The sequence below is a fragment of the Nesoenas mayeri genome (genome assembly GCF_963082525.1).
Source record: "Nesoenas mayeri genome assembly, chromosome: 6".
Taxonomy (NCBI): Eukaryota; Metazoa; Chordata; class Aves; order Columbiformes; family Columbidae; genus Nesoenas; species Nesoenas mayeri.
The window spans coordinates 20,057,949-20,077,536 of record NC_137545.1 but is presented as its reverse complement, the minus strand read 5'-3'; the positions used below and the strand labels follow the sequence as shown (position 1 = coordinate 20,077,536).

General features: G+C 36.8%; 1 protein-coding gene across 4 annotated transcripts in view; it reads left to right on the top strand.

Moving 5' to 3' along the window:
• The window catches only part of OSBPL6 (oxysterol binding protein like 6), a gene marked incomplete at its 5' end in the record, with an annotated part of 48,836 nt that extends 29,587 nt beyond the window's left edge, over positions 1-19,249 (top strand). For 3 of the 4 annotated variants that reach the window (XM_080347098.1, XM_080347097.1, XM_080347096.1), the window contains 14 exons: positions 2,149-2,314; positions 3,279-3,409; positions 5,968-6,075; positions 8,359-8,496; positions 9,829-9,916; positions 10,119-10,372; positions 11,928-12,065; positions 12,400-12,463; positions 13,076-13,154; positions 14,417-14,561; positions 15,687-15,831; positions 16,858-16,984; positions 17,558-17,680; positions 18,655-19,249. In XM_080347098.1, coding sequence (XP_080203224.1) covers positions 2,149-2,314; positions 3,279-3,409; positions 5,968-6,075; positions 8,359-8,496; positions 9,829-9,916; positions 10,119-10,372; positions 11,928-12,065; positions 12,400-12,463; positions 13,076-13,154; positions 14,417-14,561; positions 15,687-15,831; positions 16,858-16,984; positions 17,558-17,680; positions 18,655-18,763 — 1,815 coding nt within the window. In that variant the 3' untranslated portion in view covers positions 18,764-19,249. The remainder of the gene's footprint in view (positions 1-2,148; positions 2,315-3,278; positions 3,410-5,967; positions 6,076-8,358; positions 8,497-9,828; positions 9,917-10,118; positions 10,373-11,927; positions 12,066-12,399; positions 12,464-13,075; positions 13,155-14,416; positions 14,562-15,686; positions 15,832-16,857; positions 16,985-17,557; positions 17,681-18,654) is intronic. The other variant, XM_080347099.1, reaches the window with a different exon arrangement.
• Between the last annotated feature and the right edge of the window lie 339 nt (positions 19,250-19,588).

Genomic DNA, 19,588 nt, shown 5'->3' with positions numbered 1-19,588 from the left:
TTCTAGGACATGCTTTAAAAAGTTGTTTTTCATATAAAACTCACTGTAGAAACATTGTTTTTCAGCCTGGCCAGCTGAGATATGAGGCAGAAATGATGGATCGAAAGTAGGTCTCTTCAGTGAGGTTTGTCACAAAATGACTGAAGAGCCCCTGCCACGAGTAGGCAGGTTGCCTGCAGCTCTGCTGGTCTCTATGGGGCTGGGGCCACCTGTCCCATCACCACAGGCATTGGGGAGCTGTGGGGGCTCTCCCTCAAGGTCCTGCATTAGAGCTGGAATCACCTTTTTTTCCCTTGCCTTCTGGATGGGCTGGAGGGTTGGGTACGTGCTCCCTGCACACACAGCTGTCGTGGAGCCACCTGAAGCAACGGAACCTTTGTGGTGCTCCCTGTCAGAAACTTCTGGGGTATATGCTCTCTGATTTAAAAAGTGAAAATGTTTTGCAAAGGAAACTTGAAATTAACCTACATTCAGTCACACGAGTCAATTAACCTAGTCTTTTCGAGCTGTTGAGAGAGGCAGTGTGGTACTTGTGAAGAAGATAAAGGGATAAACATCCACTACAAACAGAAGGAATTTATTCTACATCTCTTGCTAATGAAGTCTTCCTGATACGAGGCTAAAATGAGGCAACTAAAAAAACCCTCCTTTATTGATATAGCTGTAAATCAGAACACATGAGAGAAGACAATAAAGTTTAAACTGAATAGGTGCCATTGAGCTCTTATTTTATGTGCTATATGTATCTGGAAATTGAGGAAGAACAGGATAGAAAATGGTATTTTGCAGAATGTGCTCATGAGTGGAATGAGATGTGATGAATAGATCCAACAGGATTTTGAAGGTTTCATTGGAGTCAGAAACATAAAACATATATTGATGAAAACTTTTACAGGAAGGGATTGATAAAACTGTTCTCTGATCTAATAAAATATCAATGTACCAATTTCAAATACTACCAGTAGTGTAGAACTTATCTGTTGATAAGAATTCTTAGTAATATGACTTTTAATGTTGTCTGCTGCTCTTAATCATGCCTTGGAAGACACATTTTATATTTTGGCCCCATTTTTCATATTTGAATGGTTACATTGGGCTGCAGTGTAGAAATTCTAGATTTATACATTTGATCAATACAATGAAATAAGTTAGATTTAATGTGTTTGATGTGTTTAACGGTGCTTAATATTTAAGTAACAAGATGTGGTTCTGCATGGCATTCCTTTGCATTTAAATTTGAAAATTGGGTTCTTGGCCTGATCTTTTACAAATGTGTGTAAATGGTAAAATTAAAATAAAATACAACATATGCTTACACGCACACATCACATATACAACAGGGGTAGCCATACACTGCATATGTAGCATATATGTTCAGTATACATGATACAGGTGTATATAACTTACAAAGATTTGCATGTATATTTTTATTACTATACCTGAAAGTGTAGAAGGAGAAAGAGAAGTGGAAAAGATAATAAACTGAATTGTTTGTTCCATCTTACTACAATGTATCACTTTGCATTTATGGATCATGTACTTCAAAGGAAAATCAGGTGAAATTTAGATTTTGGTGGTGATGGTGGTTTGTTTAGTTAGAAAGACTTTAGAAAGACAATATGCTTTTTCCCTCTTCATAGTTGCCAGGACAGTGAGTTCCAACTCATGATTTACAGGTAGTTTCAAAACACTTCTATGATATATTTGATAATATTATATTGTATTTCTAGATCTGTGGAGTAGCTTGCATACTTCAAATGTTGGTATTCTAACAACAGAGTCATACAACATGTATTTTCAAATGTCCGAATACAAAGCAGCATATGTCATGGTTCAGTTTTCCAGTCATCTTTTAAGCATTAGGAAGTGGTACATTTTTGTAAATCTTAGAATTTAAATGCTCCATTGTCAGCTTCTAGCTATGTATTCAGGTCTTCTTTTGTCTCTGTGGAAAAAAAAAAAAAAAGAAAATCAAGCCTCTTCTGCTTCAGCTGTGCTGAGATTTAGGAGAGTAAAAACTTACGTGTTCACTTGTACCATGTTTGTGAACTAAGTCTTCTGATTTCAGATGAAAGTTGTATTTTGCTTCAACAGAATCAAAGGGTCAGTTGCACTTTATACATATTTCTTGGCTGTTTCTTGCTGTAGGTCCCTTTCAGTGCTACAATGTCACCCGTTCGACTGCATTCATCCAACCCCAACCTTTGTGCAGACATCGAGTTTCAGACTCCCCCAAGCCACGTAACGGACCCTCTGGAGTGCTCTACAGAGTACATGAAGCTTCAAGAAGAATTCTGCCTGATGGCACAAAAAGGTAACTGGAAATTTCAAGCCTTTCCTTTATTGTGCTTCTCTGTTGTGTTTACTTATTGTCTTCACTTAGCTGTGGCCAGAGCATTCAACTGCATTAGATAATCTTGGGGAAGAATTTTTAGCTGGTCAGGTGACTTAGATAAAGATGATGTGTTATCTATCTTACATTTTCCCTGGATGTCATGAATAAAGAGATAGGTAAATCCTGTCTCATAAGAGAGTTTTTTGTAAGTCTTCACAACTGCTTTCTGGATCTTGTAAATATGTGACTGTATTTGTAAATATTTTTTTTTCCCTCAATAAAATGCTTTATTCTTCCGCAAAGATGAATCAGAATGTCACCACTACATACAATGTTGTACAATTCATTTTTAGGCAATGTCTTCTACATCAGTGGGAACAACAGAAGAGCTTATTTCTAGAATGTCGTTTAGAAATGCCATTTTATTGCCAATAAATTAACAGTCCTACAGACTGAAAGATACTATTTTTAAAAGGGTTTATTATATGTTTGCTATTTGTTAGGTAACGTAGCAAAACCAGGAGACTGATGTCTTAAAAAAATGTCAAAAAACTGTTTAAAACCCAAGTAATCCTCTTTACTGGTGCAATACTAAGTCTTAGGAGACCTGATTTTTTTGTTACTCTGAAAAGAAAAATTTTAAAATGAAATAAAATAACACACATTGGATACAGGTTTTTCAAGTACGCACCTTTCCATATGTTCGGCACCAAGAATATGCTCAGATGACATATGTGTGAACACATGGTATGCACATTACAATCTCAAGCTGTGTTTGTACTTAATTTCCATGGATTACTTGCAGTTCAGATCCTTGTTTCAAATTTCCGTAATTGTGGGGTGGAAATCTCACTGTCTGTATTGCTGAAATATTGTGATAGATGTCAATGTGCAGTTCTGTTGCTGAGAAAACATGTGTTTTCTTTTTTTTCTTTTTGCTTAGTGCATTCTCTTTTGAAGTCTGCCTTTAACAGCATAGCTATAGAGAAGGAGAAGCTTAAGCAGATTGTTTCAGACCAGGATCTTGTAGGCCACAATGCTCAAATAGCACACCTCAGACAGTCCCTCTCTCAGGTATGTTCTTGATTTGATTTCAAGCACATCTAGCCTGTCAGATGCACTATTTATTTTGTATTTTGGCTACTTCCAGAGGTAGAAGGAGCCAAGAAAAAAACAAGTTCTTGACCAGAACTATGACATGTGTTCTGTTATGACACAGGTTTAACCTTGGTGCATGTGGAGGTGAAGGATATAATTAATTTCTGTAAGCATGTGTCTGTTTTGGTTTTCCAAAATAAAGAAAAAGGACCAAATGTTTTTTTTATATAAATCCTAGATACCTATCCTGGAGCTGTTTCCAGTACAGCCAAGGAGATATTATTGTTTTCTTAATTAAGTTTTAAATTTTGATGGTATATTTTCATATTGTTTTATATATCCATATTTCTAACTGTAAAATGAATCATGGGTTACAGAATAATAATGGGTAAATTGGATTTTCAGATACACACCTGTAATTCTCTAGTGTCTTCCACTTAAGCCAAAGGAAAAATTGACATTTGCTTTAGTGGGAAGAAGATATAAAACAACAGTAAGTCCTCAGGTTGCAAAATAAATCAAATTTTTTAATTAATTGTCAAGGAAACTTAAAAGCTTTTACTCTGAGGAAGTGTAGGGTACTGCATCTGCAAGAAATGTGAGCAGAAGTTTAAAAGCAAACAGAACTTCATCCAAATGTGTATATATTTTCATACACTGTTATTCTTATTGAATTGGAGGGATTTGCTATGAGATTAAAACTGATGCACAAGGTTTCTATAGATACAGATGCATATCATGTTACACAGATGGATTACTGTGTGTTGTAGTTAAGAAAGATTAAGGACAAGAGACAAGGGTAACCATTTTTAGTTATTCATGCAAATTTAACTAAGACCTTTGGAGACGTATTAACAACTTGTATGAAACTTGGGTTCAAACTGGAACACAAGAGGTTCCACTTAAATTTGAGAAGAAACTTCTTTTCAATGAGGGTGACAGAGCACTGGAACAGGCTGCCCAGGGACGGTGTGGAGTCTCCTACTCTGGAGACATTCAGATCCTGCCTGGACACATTCCTGTGTAACCTCATCTAAGTGTTCCTCTTATGGCAGGGGGATTGGACTAGATGATCTTTTGAGGTCTCTTCCAATCCCTAACATTCTGTGATTCTGTGAAACAGGTGACCCTATTTTCTTCTTGTTCCTGGCCTCCAGTGTCAGTCTAAAAGTCACTGTCACACATTAGTTGATAGTCTCAATGGGGAATAAGTGGAAATCTGACCTTAGTCACTTGGCTGGGTTTGACCAATCTTCTGACCAGGTTTGGGCTGTTTAAGGAGCTGTTGACAGGCTGCTGTTAGTCATCAGCTTTGCTTCCTGGTAGATGGTAACTGTGAACATGTCCAGACCATTTCAGAACAAAGCAAAATAGAGTAACTTAAACTGTTTAGTGACAGTGTCAGCTCACGTATTTTACTTTGGTCCTACTTTGTTTCAGTACATTCATACAATCTATTTCTGAGTCTACACTAGGGAGAGGCAGAAGAAGATTCTTACTCCATTAACAGTAATTTTCTACTAAAACAGTATCTCTGTTGTTCTTTTATATAATTCTCAGTGCTGGGGATGTTTGTACTATGGTTAAGTCAGTTCATGTAACATACTTTTTCTGGATTTCAGAATCTTGCATTTGACTGTTTCTAGATAACAGACAATATGTATATATGCACCCAAATTTATAATTGAGGTTGGGCTTTAAAAAAGGAGAAAAGTCACCAGAGAGCAGTTGAATTTTATTGGCATTTGTGACACCCTAAAGCAGGGGTGTCAAATTAATTTTCACCAGGGGCTGCGTCAGCCTCCTGGTTGCTTTTAAAGGGCCAAATGTAATTTTAGGACTGTATAAATGTAGTATATAAATTTAGAGTAGCAAGTAGTATATAAATTAACGTTCGGCCCTTTGAAGGCAATCTCAAGGCTGATGTGGCCCCTGGTGAAAATGAGTTTGACACCCCTGCTCTAGTGGATCAGTGGTTTGAAATGGGTACACACAAGCAAATACATCAGATGGAACTGGACGGGCAAACACCCAATGATACCAGCAAGTATGTTGTTTTTGCTGGAAAGAAAGCATTATCCATTTGCAGGCTCTAAGTGCTGATAGTCTTGGTTCAGAAAGGGCTGTGTAGTTGTAAACCAAGAATTACCTCTTTGGGCTTTTTGCAGGTAGTTCCCATTTGTTATTCTGCAGTCTCTCTTTTTTGCTGCATTCACTGCCCATTTCCATAATGTACATAACCCATCAGTATACCTGCCAAAGAGCTACCTGAAGAATTAAAGCAGACTGCCACTGTTATATTGTGGGAGAATATCTGTCCCTCCTGCCTCCTGAAAACCACTGAAGGCAAACCAACCAGAAGATGAAATTATGTTAGAGAGCATTTCATAATAGGTACCTCTCTAAAAATGGAAGAAAGGAGGTTCTGTGATTTCTTGGGAAATTGCTGGCAAGAAGCTGTTTTGTTTTATTTTGTTTTTCTGTTTTATGCTTCCTTTTTAATTTTAAATGAAATGTGCAATTTTTATTTTAAGGCTCTCAACCAGAATGCTGAACTAAGGAGTCGCTTGAACAGAATACATTCAGAATCTGTTATTTGTGATCAGGTTGTCAGTGTAAATATTATCCCTAGTCCTGATGAGGTAAGACTTTGTCCTTTAATGGATTTAGAGTACAATCAAACCTTGCTAATTCTCACTAATAGCTGAAACACACCTGACAAATTGGAGAATTTTTCAGATTGGCAAGTGTTCATTTATAGAAAAAGTGAGAATATATTTCACTTACATAAAACTTCTGTCTCATGAAAAAACTCAGTTTGGTCTCTGTAGAGAAACAGGGAAGGAATCCAGGTTTGGAATATTAGTTGTTTGCTGTGGGAATTACTAAGGTTTTACTGTATTTGAATGTAGCACAGAAGCTAACCAACTCTGCATCTTAGTTTCTTGTCAAATCAGCAGAACAATTTAGTATTTAATGGCCTGAAGTTGCAAGTGCTAAAGCGTCTGATGTTTAGTATCTTGAGTGGCACTGCTTAAAACTAAACGTTCAGTCTATGAACAAAGCACTATACTAATATCATGTTTGCTGCATCTAGTCTTGTTTTGCTTTCATCAGTCAACAGATTACCAAACATTTGTATTAATAACAAATCAGGTTCCTTCATGAAAAGGACAAATCTGAATTTGCGAGCTGTAATAGGTTACAATTAATGTGGTCACTTTGACAACCATTCTGCTTGCATTTTACCAAAAATATCTTTCATTTGTCATTTCCACTATTATTTTTCTATCCTTATGCCATTTCAATTAAAATACTTTTGTCTCCTATTTATTTCTTCCAACAAGAAAGAAAAGTTAAGGTATGTTTCTAATTATTTGTTTTTATTTGTTTTTTGAAAACATCCAAACAATTTTTCCAAGAGTGAGGCATGTTGGAGACTGGCAACAGGAAACAGAGGTGAAGCGGTGCCACAGCACAGCAATCTACAGTGGAGTTCTGAGCAATTACCATTCCTTCTATTTTGTATTTTTTTGTTGATTAGCTGTGTCTTTTTCATATGTAAATCATTATTTTGGTACAAGTGTTTCCGACTGAAGGAGTTTTTCAAAGAGGTTCCCAGATCTCTCATTTACTTCTTTTTGTGATTGCTTTATATACACTGTGCAAATAGTGCCTGTGTGAGCATCTTTTTCAGGTAGGGGCATGTGTATTTTTCCAAGTCCCACTAGTTTAACAAAACCTGAAAATTTTAACTGAAATGACCTTCTGTTTCCATTATAATTCATCAAATATCATAAACCATCTACAAGCTTATAAGGCCTAGTGAAAAAGGAATGAGGGAGTGTTTTTTGACCTCTTGGCTTGTTTAAGTTGTTTTTTTTTTTTTCTTAGTGCATTTTGAGACAACTATATAGAATAATTCTACAGAATTAAGATCTCAACAAAACCATTTGCAGGACTTTGGTAGTAAGATTAATGGGGATGGAGTTGCAATCCAAAGAGTTAACTGTGTTTAGAAGGGCTTCATTAGTTTCATCTGTATTGTCTCCCAGAAGCTACATGCTGTATAAAGAAAGGGATTCAGTTAGAAACCTGTTTCCCTCCACACAAGCAGCTCTGTTGGTGGAATGGTACAGGGAGAGAAACATCATTTCACCCCCTGCCCTTCTTAAAGTAGGGTAACACATTGAAACCTGGTGTCCTTCCCATCAATAGCAGGAAGAGGAAGATATGTTCCACTATTTAAATTAGCTAGCCCACCTACTGGTATACACAATTTTGAACCCTTGCCTTTGCTGTTAAATTCTCTTTATAATAAAACAGAGAGAGTTCATTACCTTTAGTAGTATTGAATCAGTGTTAATGGCATAATTCAAATGAGATTTGGACTACAAACATGGGATAAAAGCACAAAAATCTATATTATAGCCATCCTCCTAAATATTCAAGCATTTGTTACTAAACTGGTTCTCAAGTGCATTTATTTTTAAAGTAACTTATAACTCCCTGACCTTATAAAGCTTTATATTTTAGTTTTGGTTATATCAAAGTTACCTCCCAGTGATGTAATTTTTTATGACCAGGTGACCTTTCATCTGAGTTTCATGGTTGAACTTGTCTGACACAGTCCAGCTATTGTCCACAAAATAATTACTCTGGATACAGAACTAGATTTGTGATTATTCATGCTGCTAAGACTTAGCAGTTGATGCTGAGCAGGGCTCAAATGAAGAGATGTATCTCAGTGCTCAAAATGCAGTTTGTTTTGTAATTGTCAGTACACACAAAGCCTTAATAAAATGCTGCCTTTACTATCTGTGCTTATAGTTGACATAGAAAAATTATCCAGGTGATTTACCCCTTCTATGCATACTTCTTTTCTATTAGAAATAATACTTTAATTGTCTGTGCTTTATTTCCAGACAGGTGAGCAAATTCATGTCAGTTTGCCACTGGCTCAGCAAGTTTCTAACGAGAGCAGGCTCTCGATGTCTGAGTCCATTTCAGAGTTCTTTGATGCACAGGAGGTGCTTCTCTCTGCCAGCTCCTCAGAAAACGAGGTAGGCTCTGACAGCATGCTGCAGCTTTGCTATCCAACAGATTTCCATATTGCTACCGTTACTGTATGAATTTTTTTTGTAATGCTACCTAGAACAAAAGGTATCAGAATGTGTAAGGTGTAGGTAAATGAACCTGAGACTCCCTTGTGATGGAATGCAGAAGTTCCCTGAAGTGGAAAAATGAGTTGAAAATAGTTTGTATCAGTAGCTGTTGTTCAGCTCATGTCCTTGCTAGAATGACATAGGCAGGAGAAATTATGTCTATCTATGCAGTCAACTAAAGTATTATTTTTTAAAAAAGTCTTCTAATATACATATAAAATTATTCTCTGTAATCAGAGAAGTAGACATAATAATGAAAAATTTCCTCACTCTAGTCAAAGTTGAAGCAGGCAGATACAGTTTAGGCTCCCGGATCATATTCCTTTCCTGAATAAATTCTTCAATTAAAAAAAATTATTTTAAACTTACCTTTTAATAAAGCTACAGTAGTGCTGTGGTCTGCCTCAACTCTTCTGTAAGAAGAAATAAGAGCGTGCCACCATATTTTCTCTTTGACAAGGATTGCTCATGTGCCACGAGTTGGCACAACCATGGCTATAGTTGTTCATCTAAAGAATGCAATGGTTCCTTATCGTATTGCTTCTGGCAGGTGTAAAGTACGTGTTATGTCAATAGTCTGGATTGTCTATATCAGCGTGGAAAATGGGTGTGTGTGCATGGTATAAACAAAATGGAAACTTTACAAAATCACTCCAAAATGATATAGGCCTTATAATAAATATTCTGTCATAAGTAAATTCTGTAAAATATTTTGAGAACAATATTTCTGGGGAAAAAAAAAAAAAGAGTTAAATAAAAATCTCAAAAATAGTCTTAACACTGATGTAGTTCTTGTTTTGTGAAATGATAGGTCAATGTTTATATGATTTTTTTTTTGCTGAAACACAGGCTGCATTTTATTGCTTGGTTTTTTCTTTATAAAGAACACAAATCTGTCTCTCTCTTCTCACCTCCTGTCCCCAGCACATTATGTTGTCAATTTTTTGTTCATCTCTGATCTCGTTTGAAGTCACCTTTTTGCAAATTTTATGTCTGTATTTGTCTTCATAACAAGGAAATGAGAAACATGGTGAGAGCATAGCATTTTTTTTACACTTCTTGTGCATTGGCAATATGGGCTGATTGAAACATCCAGTTGATTTAGTTAAAAGCTCTAATTGGGTAGAGATGGTTTCTTTGAATATTTGTGTTTCAATTAATTATCTTTGTCTAATTTGTTAGTATATTTTATATGTATTTGACTTAATTAGTATTTTATTTATGTTTTAGGCTTCTGATGATGAATCTTATATCAGTGATGTGAGTGATAACATATCCGAAGACAATACCAGTGTTGCAGACAACATTTCTCGGCAAAGTATACTACTATGTTTTAAATTTTGGGAAATTATGTTGGTTATGTTCATGTACCAGATGTACTGCATTGTCTGTACAAGACCAACTCAGCTGAAATCAGTGAAGTTGTGCTTGTTTGTTCTGGCTGTGATTTGGTTCAATGGATAAATCTGCTTTTCTTAATCTGGTGCTTTCTTATTATGATAGTTGTATTTCTTTTCCAGTTCTTAATGGTGAGCTAACAGGAGGTGCATTCAGGAATGGACGGAGAACTTGTCTCCCAGCTCCCAGCCCTGACACAAGTAACATCAATCTGTGGAATATTTTGAGAAATAACATTGGCAAAGATCTTTCCAAAGTATCCATGCCAGTTGAGTTAAATGAACCTCTGAATACCTTGCAACATCTTTGTGAAGAGCTGGAATACAGCGAACTCCTGGACAAGGCTGCTGAAACAGATGATCCTTATGAACGCATGGTAATAAATGTAGTGTTGCACTTCCTATGTCTGTATTATAAAGAGAGCTGTTTCAGTGGAGGTCTGTGCAAGGTCCTCTTGCTCTCCCTGTCCACAGGCAACAGAGGACCCTGCTGGGTGAGATGAATGCTGTGAACAATTGCAGGTGGTAGGTTGGATCTGAACAAGGCTTCAAACCAAGTCCTGCAATTGTGACTCATTGATGTGAAGACTGATCTCAGTCTCTAGGAGTGTCTATGTAGGCATTGGCAGTTTCTAACCCTGCAGCAGCCTTTCCTGGCTTTCAGTGATCAAGTCCAGCAACCTCCAAGAGCTAATCAAATCTGTGGCTGGCTTATGATCAATGTTGGTGTCAAAAAGATATCATCCTAGGCAATTTCTAATAGAGAAGTTCCAAAACACCAAGCCAAGGTTTGCCTGGGAAGCCTGACTTGAGATCCCCTGTGAGTGTGTCTTGTTTTTTTAACTGACAGCATATGTTCATCTGTCAGGGTGTTTTGATCTGCCATGTCTCCTGTTCCTTGGGGAAAGGCTGCTAGGGGAAAGCTGGCAGTATTCTTGCTGAGCATATCTGATGTTCCCTGCTGTGGGTTGACAGCATTGTGGATACCTGGGAGAAGAGAGGTTCCCTGTGGCTTTCATAGCCAGATGCTCAGGTCCATGGACTGCCACATTCACATGGCCTGAAGGAGACCGATTGCTGCTAAACACCGGTATTTTTTCCTTGCCACTGAAGAAGTTGGCCCTGTTATGATAGGGGGTTGAGTTATTAATCATCGCATGCTGTTTTCCTACAAGACTCCTTATGTCCCTCAAAAATGAGAGATCCTGTAGGACTCGGCAGATTCATACTGAGTAAAGCAGGATGTTTCCCTGTAGGACTCTGCCTCCTTTGTTAAAAAGCTTGGGAGGTGAGTAATGAAGGAGTCAGGAGAGCTCAGGAAGGAAAAGCCATAGTGCAACTGAAAGCTTCATGGAAATGTGGATTCAGTCCCCTTCTCTGCTACAAATATCTAGTGCAACACTGGGGATATGAGTCAAACTTTTAACATGCACCTTAAAAATGCAAATTGCACCCCCAGGCTGAGGCATGTGGGACTACTTGGCAGAAATGCTGAAGACCCAAAGCATCGGTGGTAGCAGTGCTGTAAATATGTTACCTGCTTCTTCACTGTTCTCTGAAAAATCAGAACTTTGCTATCTTAAATAAACAATAATATTTATTCACTGGCAGCACAGACTAGAACTGCGTCTGTGTTTTAAATCGTGAGTATTAAGCTTGGTCGAAGGTAGAAAAATGGTATCTCACTAAGGTAATTATTTTAGGAGACTGTTCAAAGGGACTGACTGAGGCCATGAAGAAAACCAGGTTGTATCAATAAAAATACAGTTAATACTGGTTCTGAATGGGATATATGGCTTCACTCTCAGGCATGCTTCATTAATCCAGATTTCACTCTGAGTGGAGTGAGTTGTCTGATATCACACAGTGATGACACAAATGAACGAGCATCTCTGCCTGTTGTCACTTATGTTCTTGTCTGTATTTTCACAGGTTCTCATAGCTGCTTTTGCAGCATCAGGCTATGCCTCTACATACTTTAGAGCAGGAAGCAAGCCATTTAACCCAGTGCTTGGTGAAACCTATGAATGTATTAGAGAAGACAAAGGATTTCGATTTTTCTCAGAGCAGGTAAAGCTTGTTTCCAGATAGACACTCCTGTTTAGATTTAGATTTTGGTTTCTTCATTTCATAGAGGAACTTTGTTTTTTCTTTCTGGTTAGAATGGTTTGCTTTCTTAGTAGTAAAGAAAGGTTGTTAGTATGAGTGAACTTTGTTAAGTGCTAGAAGGTATATATTTTTATAGTAATCACAAGGAAGCATTTCAAGTACAAACTTAAGTTGCATCTGTTTTCACAGGCTAATAAATAGTGTGGGATATTTAGTATTTTCATATTGCAATAACAATTTTGTTGTCTTAGAAACAAAAATTATTTGTTTTTAACTCAGACAAACTGTTTTCCAGGTTAGCCACCATCCTCCCATTTCGGCCTGTCACTGTGAATCGAAGAACTTTGTGTTTTGGCAAGGTATACTTCTTTAATTCAAAAGCATAAACTCCTTTTTTATTAGCAAGTAAAAACTTCGTCTGTACAAGCTGAGCTTTGCATTTGGAACTTGCTCAAAATTTCTGTACTTACTATTTTTGTAGTATCTCTGAGGCTCTGAATTATTTCACTCCAAATTCTCAATCTTTAGAGTGAGCAGATGTGTTACAATACAACTTCCCTTGTCACTTGCAGTCTGTTTATACTCTTCTGCTTAAAAACTTTTAACCAAGAAAATAATTATTTCTTACAAACACAAGCAGTTCTTTTTACACAGTTGAACAAGCAGCTCTTCCTTTCCTTGTATCTACTGGCATATATATTTAATTTGTATTGAATGTTTTAATGAGAGATTTGAAAATAATGTAGCTAAGACATGACTCCTAGAAGAAAGTCAAACTTACCTTTAGTTTTTCTGGCCTAATGTTATTTTCTAGTCTTTTGCTTTGTTTTCTTTTGTATTTTCATGGCAATCTCATAATGTCCTGTTTTAAATGGATGATCTTGCACAGGTCATCTAGTGTGCCACACAGATCACTGCCGGGAGAGACTTTGTTCTTTTCCATTTTGTAAATCTTTCACTATTATATTCAGATATCAGGTGGAAAAACAAATTCTGGGGGAAATCAATGGAAATCCTGCCAGTTGGAACCTTGAATGTGACTCTTCCAAAGTAAGCTACTGTCTTTTTTCCTTTTGTTTTCAATCTTTGCTGCAATCTAATCTGTGCTGCCTAGTGAATGGATTGGGGGAAGTGTATGCAGACATCACAGGAATTGTACTGGTAATAGCTAGTGCCTGGCTCAAATCTCTCCTCAGTGCACAGGTAGGGATACTGAAGCATTTTTGAGCCTGAAGACCCATTTGAGATTTTGGAGGAAAAGTATACAAACTCTCTAGAAAGCAACAGACAGAGTGGGATAGAAATATTTTAAAAGAGAGAATCCAAGTTTTGCATGTGCAGTAGTGATCGGCTGTTCAGAACAAGGCTGCGATAGAGGACTGCCAGCAGCTAGCGTTGTCTTTGCTGAGGGTCTCAATACTACTAAGTGTTCCCTCAGGAAAACTACTAGTAACAATGTAAGGTCATTTATCAAAATGTAGATAGTCAAAGCATGTTCCTCAAACCTTGACAGAGTAAAGAGAAGAAGTTTCACCACAGGTAAGACTGGTTTCAAGTGCTAAATCCTGAAAATATGCAAGGAGAGGATACTTCAAATATGTCTGATAGTTTTGCAGTACTGTTGTTGCTCATGTACATTGCAGCCAGCCTTTCGTTCTGCCTCTAACAGTATGGCGTCACTGCACTTCACCTCTTTATCTATTTCATGAAATTGAAATCAATACACTCAGGAGCATCTGTGTCTTCTGTCGTCTTGCTTGCTTCTCAGCCCTGAAGGAGAATGTGCTTTGTACAGTATAACTCCCTTGTTTTATTCCCTTGTTTGACAATAGAGATGCTCTGACTCAGAGTAGTTGTTACAGAGGGAATGGGATGATACGCCAGTGAGCTTCTGCTTCCTACTTCCTTTCTGTTATCTCCTTTCCATATTTGTTTTGTTCTATTTGTGAATTAATTATGTTGTCTGCTTATAACATCAATTCGGCTTTACGCTGATCTTTGGGTCACTCTCCTGCCCCTAAAAGAACTGGAGCCAAAGCACTTAATGCTCTGAGGACAGTGAATATGCTGTGCATGGTTTTAGTGGTTCATAATGTCCATTCTTCAGTTCTCTGCACTAGAGCTTAGGTGAGCTCCTCTATGGATGATTAGTAACATGTTCAGAACCAGTGCTTTATTAAAGTAAACTGTTGTTTCATAAGTTTTTGAGAAATATGGTCTTGTATTTATGATAGTGGAGCTATGTTTTACTTTCTTCTCTGTAATGATCATGATTAATAGATGTTACCAACTACTTGTTAATCTGTTCTTAGGTACGGAGACTACTATGTCTGGAACAAAGTCACTACTTGCATACATAATATTCTTAGTGGAAGGAGGTGGATAGAACACTATGGAGAGATAACTATCAGAAACACAAAAAGCAGTATTTGCATTTGTAAACTCACATTTGTCAAGGTAACATGTATTCTAATACATATCATATATTCATAAAATTGCACAGTTTAAGCATACCTCAAGCTGTTTCTTCAGTATTCCTGAAATCTACATTCCACATTTTGTCTTACCAACATTTGTAGATATGTGAATTGTCAACTAAGATTGCTAGATCAAGTAGCATGTTTCAAATTCCATTGAACATTTTCTATCAGTGCGTTGCATTGCTGTATAGCTATGTGCTATACTGTTTCTGGCTTCAGGTTAAAAATGAAATGTCAGCTTTTCTATCATCACAATGAAAACACAATGTCACTGTAGAATTCTGTGCCACTTCACTTCTGCCTTTACTAGAATTTGGTAGTCAATATTTTATCTTTCTAGATTAACTAACACTGTTTGGGTTCATAGGATTTTAATATCCAGGCAAGGACCATATATATGAACAGGTTACTGTATAACTATGTTATTATCAATTATTTTCCCTGAAAGTAAGTTGTCTTCATATTGCAACAAAATACATCAATACCACTGCAGTGTGAGCAGTTGTGCGTTACCGTAAATCTGAAATTCATGTTTTGATGGATGTTCTGAGAATGCGCAACTGGCTCAGTAGGAGAAGGTGTAAAAAAGAAAAGTGTTTAATAAAAGCAAAACAGAAAAGAGAAACAGAAAGCAACAACTAACAAGTAATACTGGCTGCATGTCTTCCCTGCTGCAAACAGTAATGTGCAGCACCCATCAAAGTATTCCCTTACATGTACAAGTATATTCAATATTTCTCCATATAGAAAGAAGAGACGTGGCTGGATCTGATCTTGCAGCTTTCGAAGTGTCATTTTTGCTAAATTCTGTGGGATTTGGGTTAATGAACAACAATATAGTTCCCAGATGTGCGGATAACTTAAATACTTTTATAATAAAATCACATATCAAATAATTCAGGGTTTCTCATCTGTCATACTAAATCAATTAATATTCACATCTTCTGCATTTCAAACTCTGATATTTTTGGTTCTGTGTGAGCTGTTCCAATACAAAATTAGGACAGTCGGTGCCACAAACTAAGATTCATGCAGTGTCTGTATCGGTACAAAGGGTAACCAAAACCCAGTGTAAACTAGTAATTCTTTGTTAAACTTGCAGGTGAACTACTGGAATTCAAATGTAAATGAGGTCCAGGGTGTTGTGATAGATCAAGAAGGGAAGGTGGTTCATCGCCTTTTTGGAAAGTGGCATGAAGGCCTTTATTGTGGGGTTGCACCTTCAGCCAAATGTATATGGAGGCCAGGTAAGAAGCTTGTAGCTAACTCTGGCAGGCGCTGTAGTGTAACCCTAAACTATATAAAGTGTTCTTATCCATTAGTTTAAATACACAAAATACTACTGGAGACGTACAAAGTATTGGACAAATAAACAAGAATTTACATCAGTTTATGATAATAGTAAATGGACATGTTCTTACAGAGCATAGTCTTCTGCATCTTAGTCTGACTGCTGGTAAAATATTCTGGGGTCTTGGTGTCCACATAGGAATAAAGTTAAGAAAAACAATTGTATGTCTGGGCCTGCCTGCCTTCTCACTGAGAGCAGGGTAGTGTATTTGGATTCAATAATTCAAGATTCATGTGCCAGTTAATTGAGTTTGTTGTCTTCATGCTTTATTAGCCTAAAGGATTGGTCTTCAGAGGTGGCAAGCTCCTGTGATTTCAGGAGCTGGTTTCAACTTACTGCTTGCCTAGAGACGCTGAGGTTGAATTAGTCATCCTTTGCACCTACAGTATCTTTTGTACATGCAGAGTGATTGTCCTGGAATTATCATTATTGTTAGTATTTTGAACCCTACTCTGTAGTGACAGTATTTTGAACCCTACTTTACACCCTACTCTCTGCAATGTCTACTCTGCGTGCCGTTAGTGCTGATGGTACTGGGCAGTGCTGAGTCAGTCTGCGAGTGAGTATTATATGCCAAAATTAACTGCAGATCAGTTAAGGTTAGCTTTTACACAGACATTTGATAATCCACTTTCCAGCAAACAGGAAACTGTGTTTAACTTGAAAATCTTGAAAACAGTAATTTTTATTTTAAAAGGAAGGAAGATCATATAAGTTTTGAGTCTGTTAGCTTGTAATTACAAGTTCTGCAGGATGGGCATTTGAAATTAATTTTTAGTGAATGTTTTGATACTTTTTAATTGTATGTAAGAATAAAATATATTAATATTTTTGCTGCTATAATTTAATAAAGAAATTAATCTCTTGCATATTTAGAGTAATAGTTTAAAAGTTTTTTTCTTTCTCACACATACTCCTACAGGCTCCATGCCAACCAATTACGAACGTTATTATGGCTTCACGAGGTTTGCTATTGAGCTCAATGAACTAGATCCTTTACTGAAAGATCTTCTTCCTAGAACAGATGCGCGATTCAGGCCAGATCAAAGGCAAGAATGCTCATTTATACACTTACATTGGGTGGTTTTAAGGTTGGATTTGTCTGAGTATTGAATTTTGTGTGTCTTCACTACAGTCTGAACTAAGCTTTGGAGGATTCTGCTAGCAGAGAAGGTATTCAGCATTGCGGTCAAATTTCTGCTTTACCCAGTTGAGGGAAAGTATTATAGAAAGCATCTTGTTGGTACAGTGGAGCTATAGTGTGATCTTTAGGCAGAAGTAGGATTCCTCATACCAACCTGGAAAGACAGGCTCTGAAATGTTGTGCCCTCCTGCTAAGAATGGCAGCAACATTAATTCCCTCCCAATTCTCAGTTCATAGTACTTTAATGTTTGTGACACGTGTAAGTTACTGAAGAAAGTGTATGCCTTAGGCTATAGGTCAGGTACATGTAGCTGGGGAGTCACACTTTGGTTATTCTTATTTTACAAGGTAATGACTAGATCTGAAAGCGGGTACAACATAGACAACAGGCTGCTGGTCTTTTGTGATGATTTGTGCTAGAAAATCCCTTGTTCTAGACACTGTGTGATTGCTATAGGACCTGCTATTATTCACACAGGCTTCTGGAGGAAGGCAACGTAGAAGCAGCAGCATCAGAGAAACAAAGAATAGAGGAACTCCAGCGAGGTCGGAGGCGGTACATGGAAGAAAACAGCATTGAATATGTACCCAAATTTTTTAAGTGAGTCGATTCATTTCAGTAGTAATTCTCTGTTTCCTGTAGTGTGACTGGACTAAGTGCTACAAGAATTATCACCGATGTGGTCTGTTAATTGTGAAAGCCTGGAAAATGGCAGTTTAAAGAAAAATAATCAGATACCTGATCTCTGCCTGAAGCAATTTTTCCATAGTTTAAAGATTCATAATTGAAACATCATTTTCTTACAATGAGCAACAGCTGTACAAGTCTGCTGCACACCTTGGTCAATGTTTTTTGAACTCCAAAGTGCCATAGAAGTATAATGTTAGGATGTAAGAACTATGTTATTTTAAGTCATTGCAAAAACAAGTTACCAAACAGTGACTTAAACAACAACATCATACATATGTCTGTAATATGTGTATATATATTAAAAAAAAATTATATATATATATATATATATATTTATATACACACTTAAATGGCAGTTTAATTTTGACTGGAGGGTGTTTTTTTTTCTGTTTGTTTTTGTTTTTACTTAAGCATTCTTCTGAAACAAGGGATAGTCATACCAAATAGCCTCATGTTTAGCGTGAGGACTTTAAAGTGAAAAGATTGAATGTATTTGGTGCAGTTTTGTAGTGGAAGATGAGCAAAATAGAGAGGAAATAAAATACATGGTAAAACACTAGGATTCTGCAAGTTAGATCTTTTGGTTGATCCCCTGCACATAATCAGAATCTGTAATGGCCAAAGATGCTGTATGTGGCTCTAAGACTTGCTCACAGGGTCAGGCAACAGATTTGCAATCTTGGCTGTTCTAATCCTTCCACTTCTGACAGGTAGAGGTTGATTCTTATATTTAAACTCCTGACTGTTCTTGTATTCTTTAGAAATATGAAATCAGGTTCAGTGTTTGGTTGCATCAGAGAGGTATGGAATTTGATTTCATATTGAATAAGAACAGAGATTTATGGTCAGAACTTTTTTTTCCCTCTTTTTTTCCCTTTCTACAGGAAAGTTATCGACGCTAATCAAAGAGAAGCCTGGGTTACCAATGACACCTACTGGGAGCTGCGAAAGGATCCTGGCTTTAGTAAAGTAGAAATTCCCATACTCTGGTAAACTCAGAATGTAGATCTAGTAAACATATCACTTTGAAGAAAAAAAATAACTATGCACAATATGTTTCTTAGCTAAGCGTGGTTTGTGGGTCTGCAGAAAAACCTGTCATTTGCATTTATATTCATCTTTATAATGGACTTTTGAAAGTGCATTAGACCAGGCCCCTGACCACTTCTGGATCTTTTTAATTTTGCAGCAGCCATTAAAAAAAAAAAAAAAAAAAAGAAAAAAAGAAACAGAAACGTTTTGAAGTTTAATACACTGAAAATTCAGAATAAAAGAAGCAGATGAGTTATCCAAAGTCACTCAGAAGAGATGGTAAACGCAAAACTGCAACTGGTGCTTTAAACAGACATTAAGAGTAATGTAATTTAAATGGGAAAAAAAAAAAAAGAAAAAGAAGAAGAGAAAAATTTCATTTTGTTTCAACTATTTTTGTTAAAAACTCTTGGGTTACAACAGTGTCATTTCTGGCTTCAGGTTAGTCCTTTGGTGTGATGTGTTTGGACTGGCCTTTGTCAAAAAGATATGCTTTTCTGGAAGCTGTTCCCATTCATATGCCATTGTTCATGCCTTAAACAAAATATGAAGATGTACAGTAAGTAACTTTAAAATACGTATGCTTAGGCTTGTGTGAAGGGCAGATTTTTAAAGCACTAGATTTTATCATGATATGAATATTGGAGAACCTCCATTAGTTAAAATCAAAAGACAACAAAACATCTAACTGTATTTTAGAGGAGTGAGATCTACTGTACATGCTTTAGCTTTGGGAAGCTGACTGTATCATCAGACTGAAGAGAAATTGTGAACTGGTTGAATGTG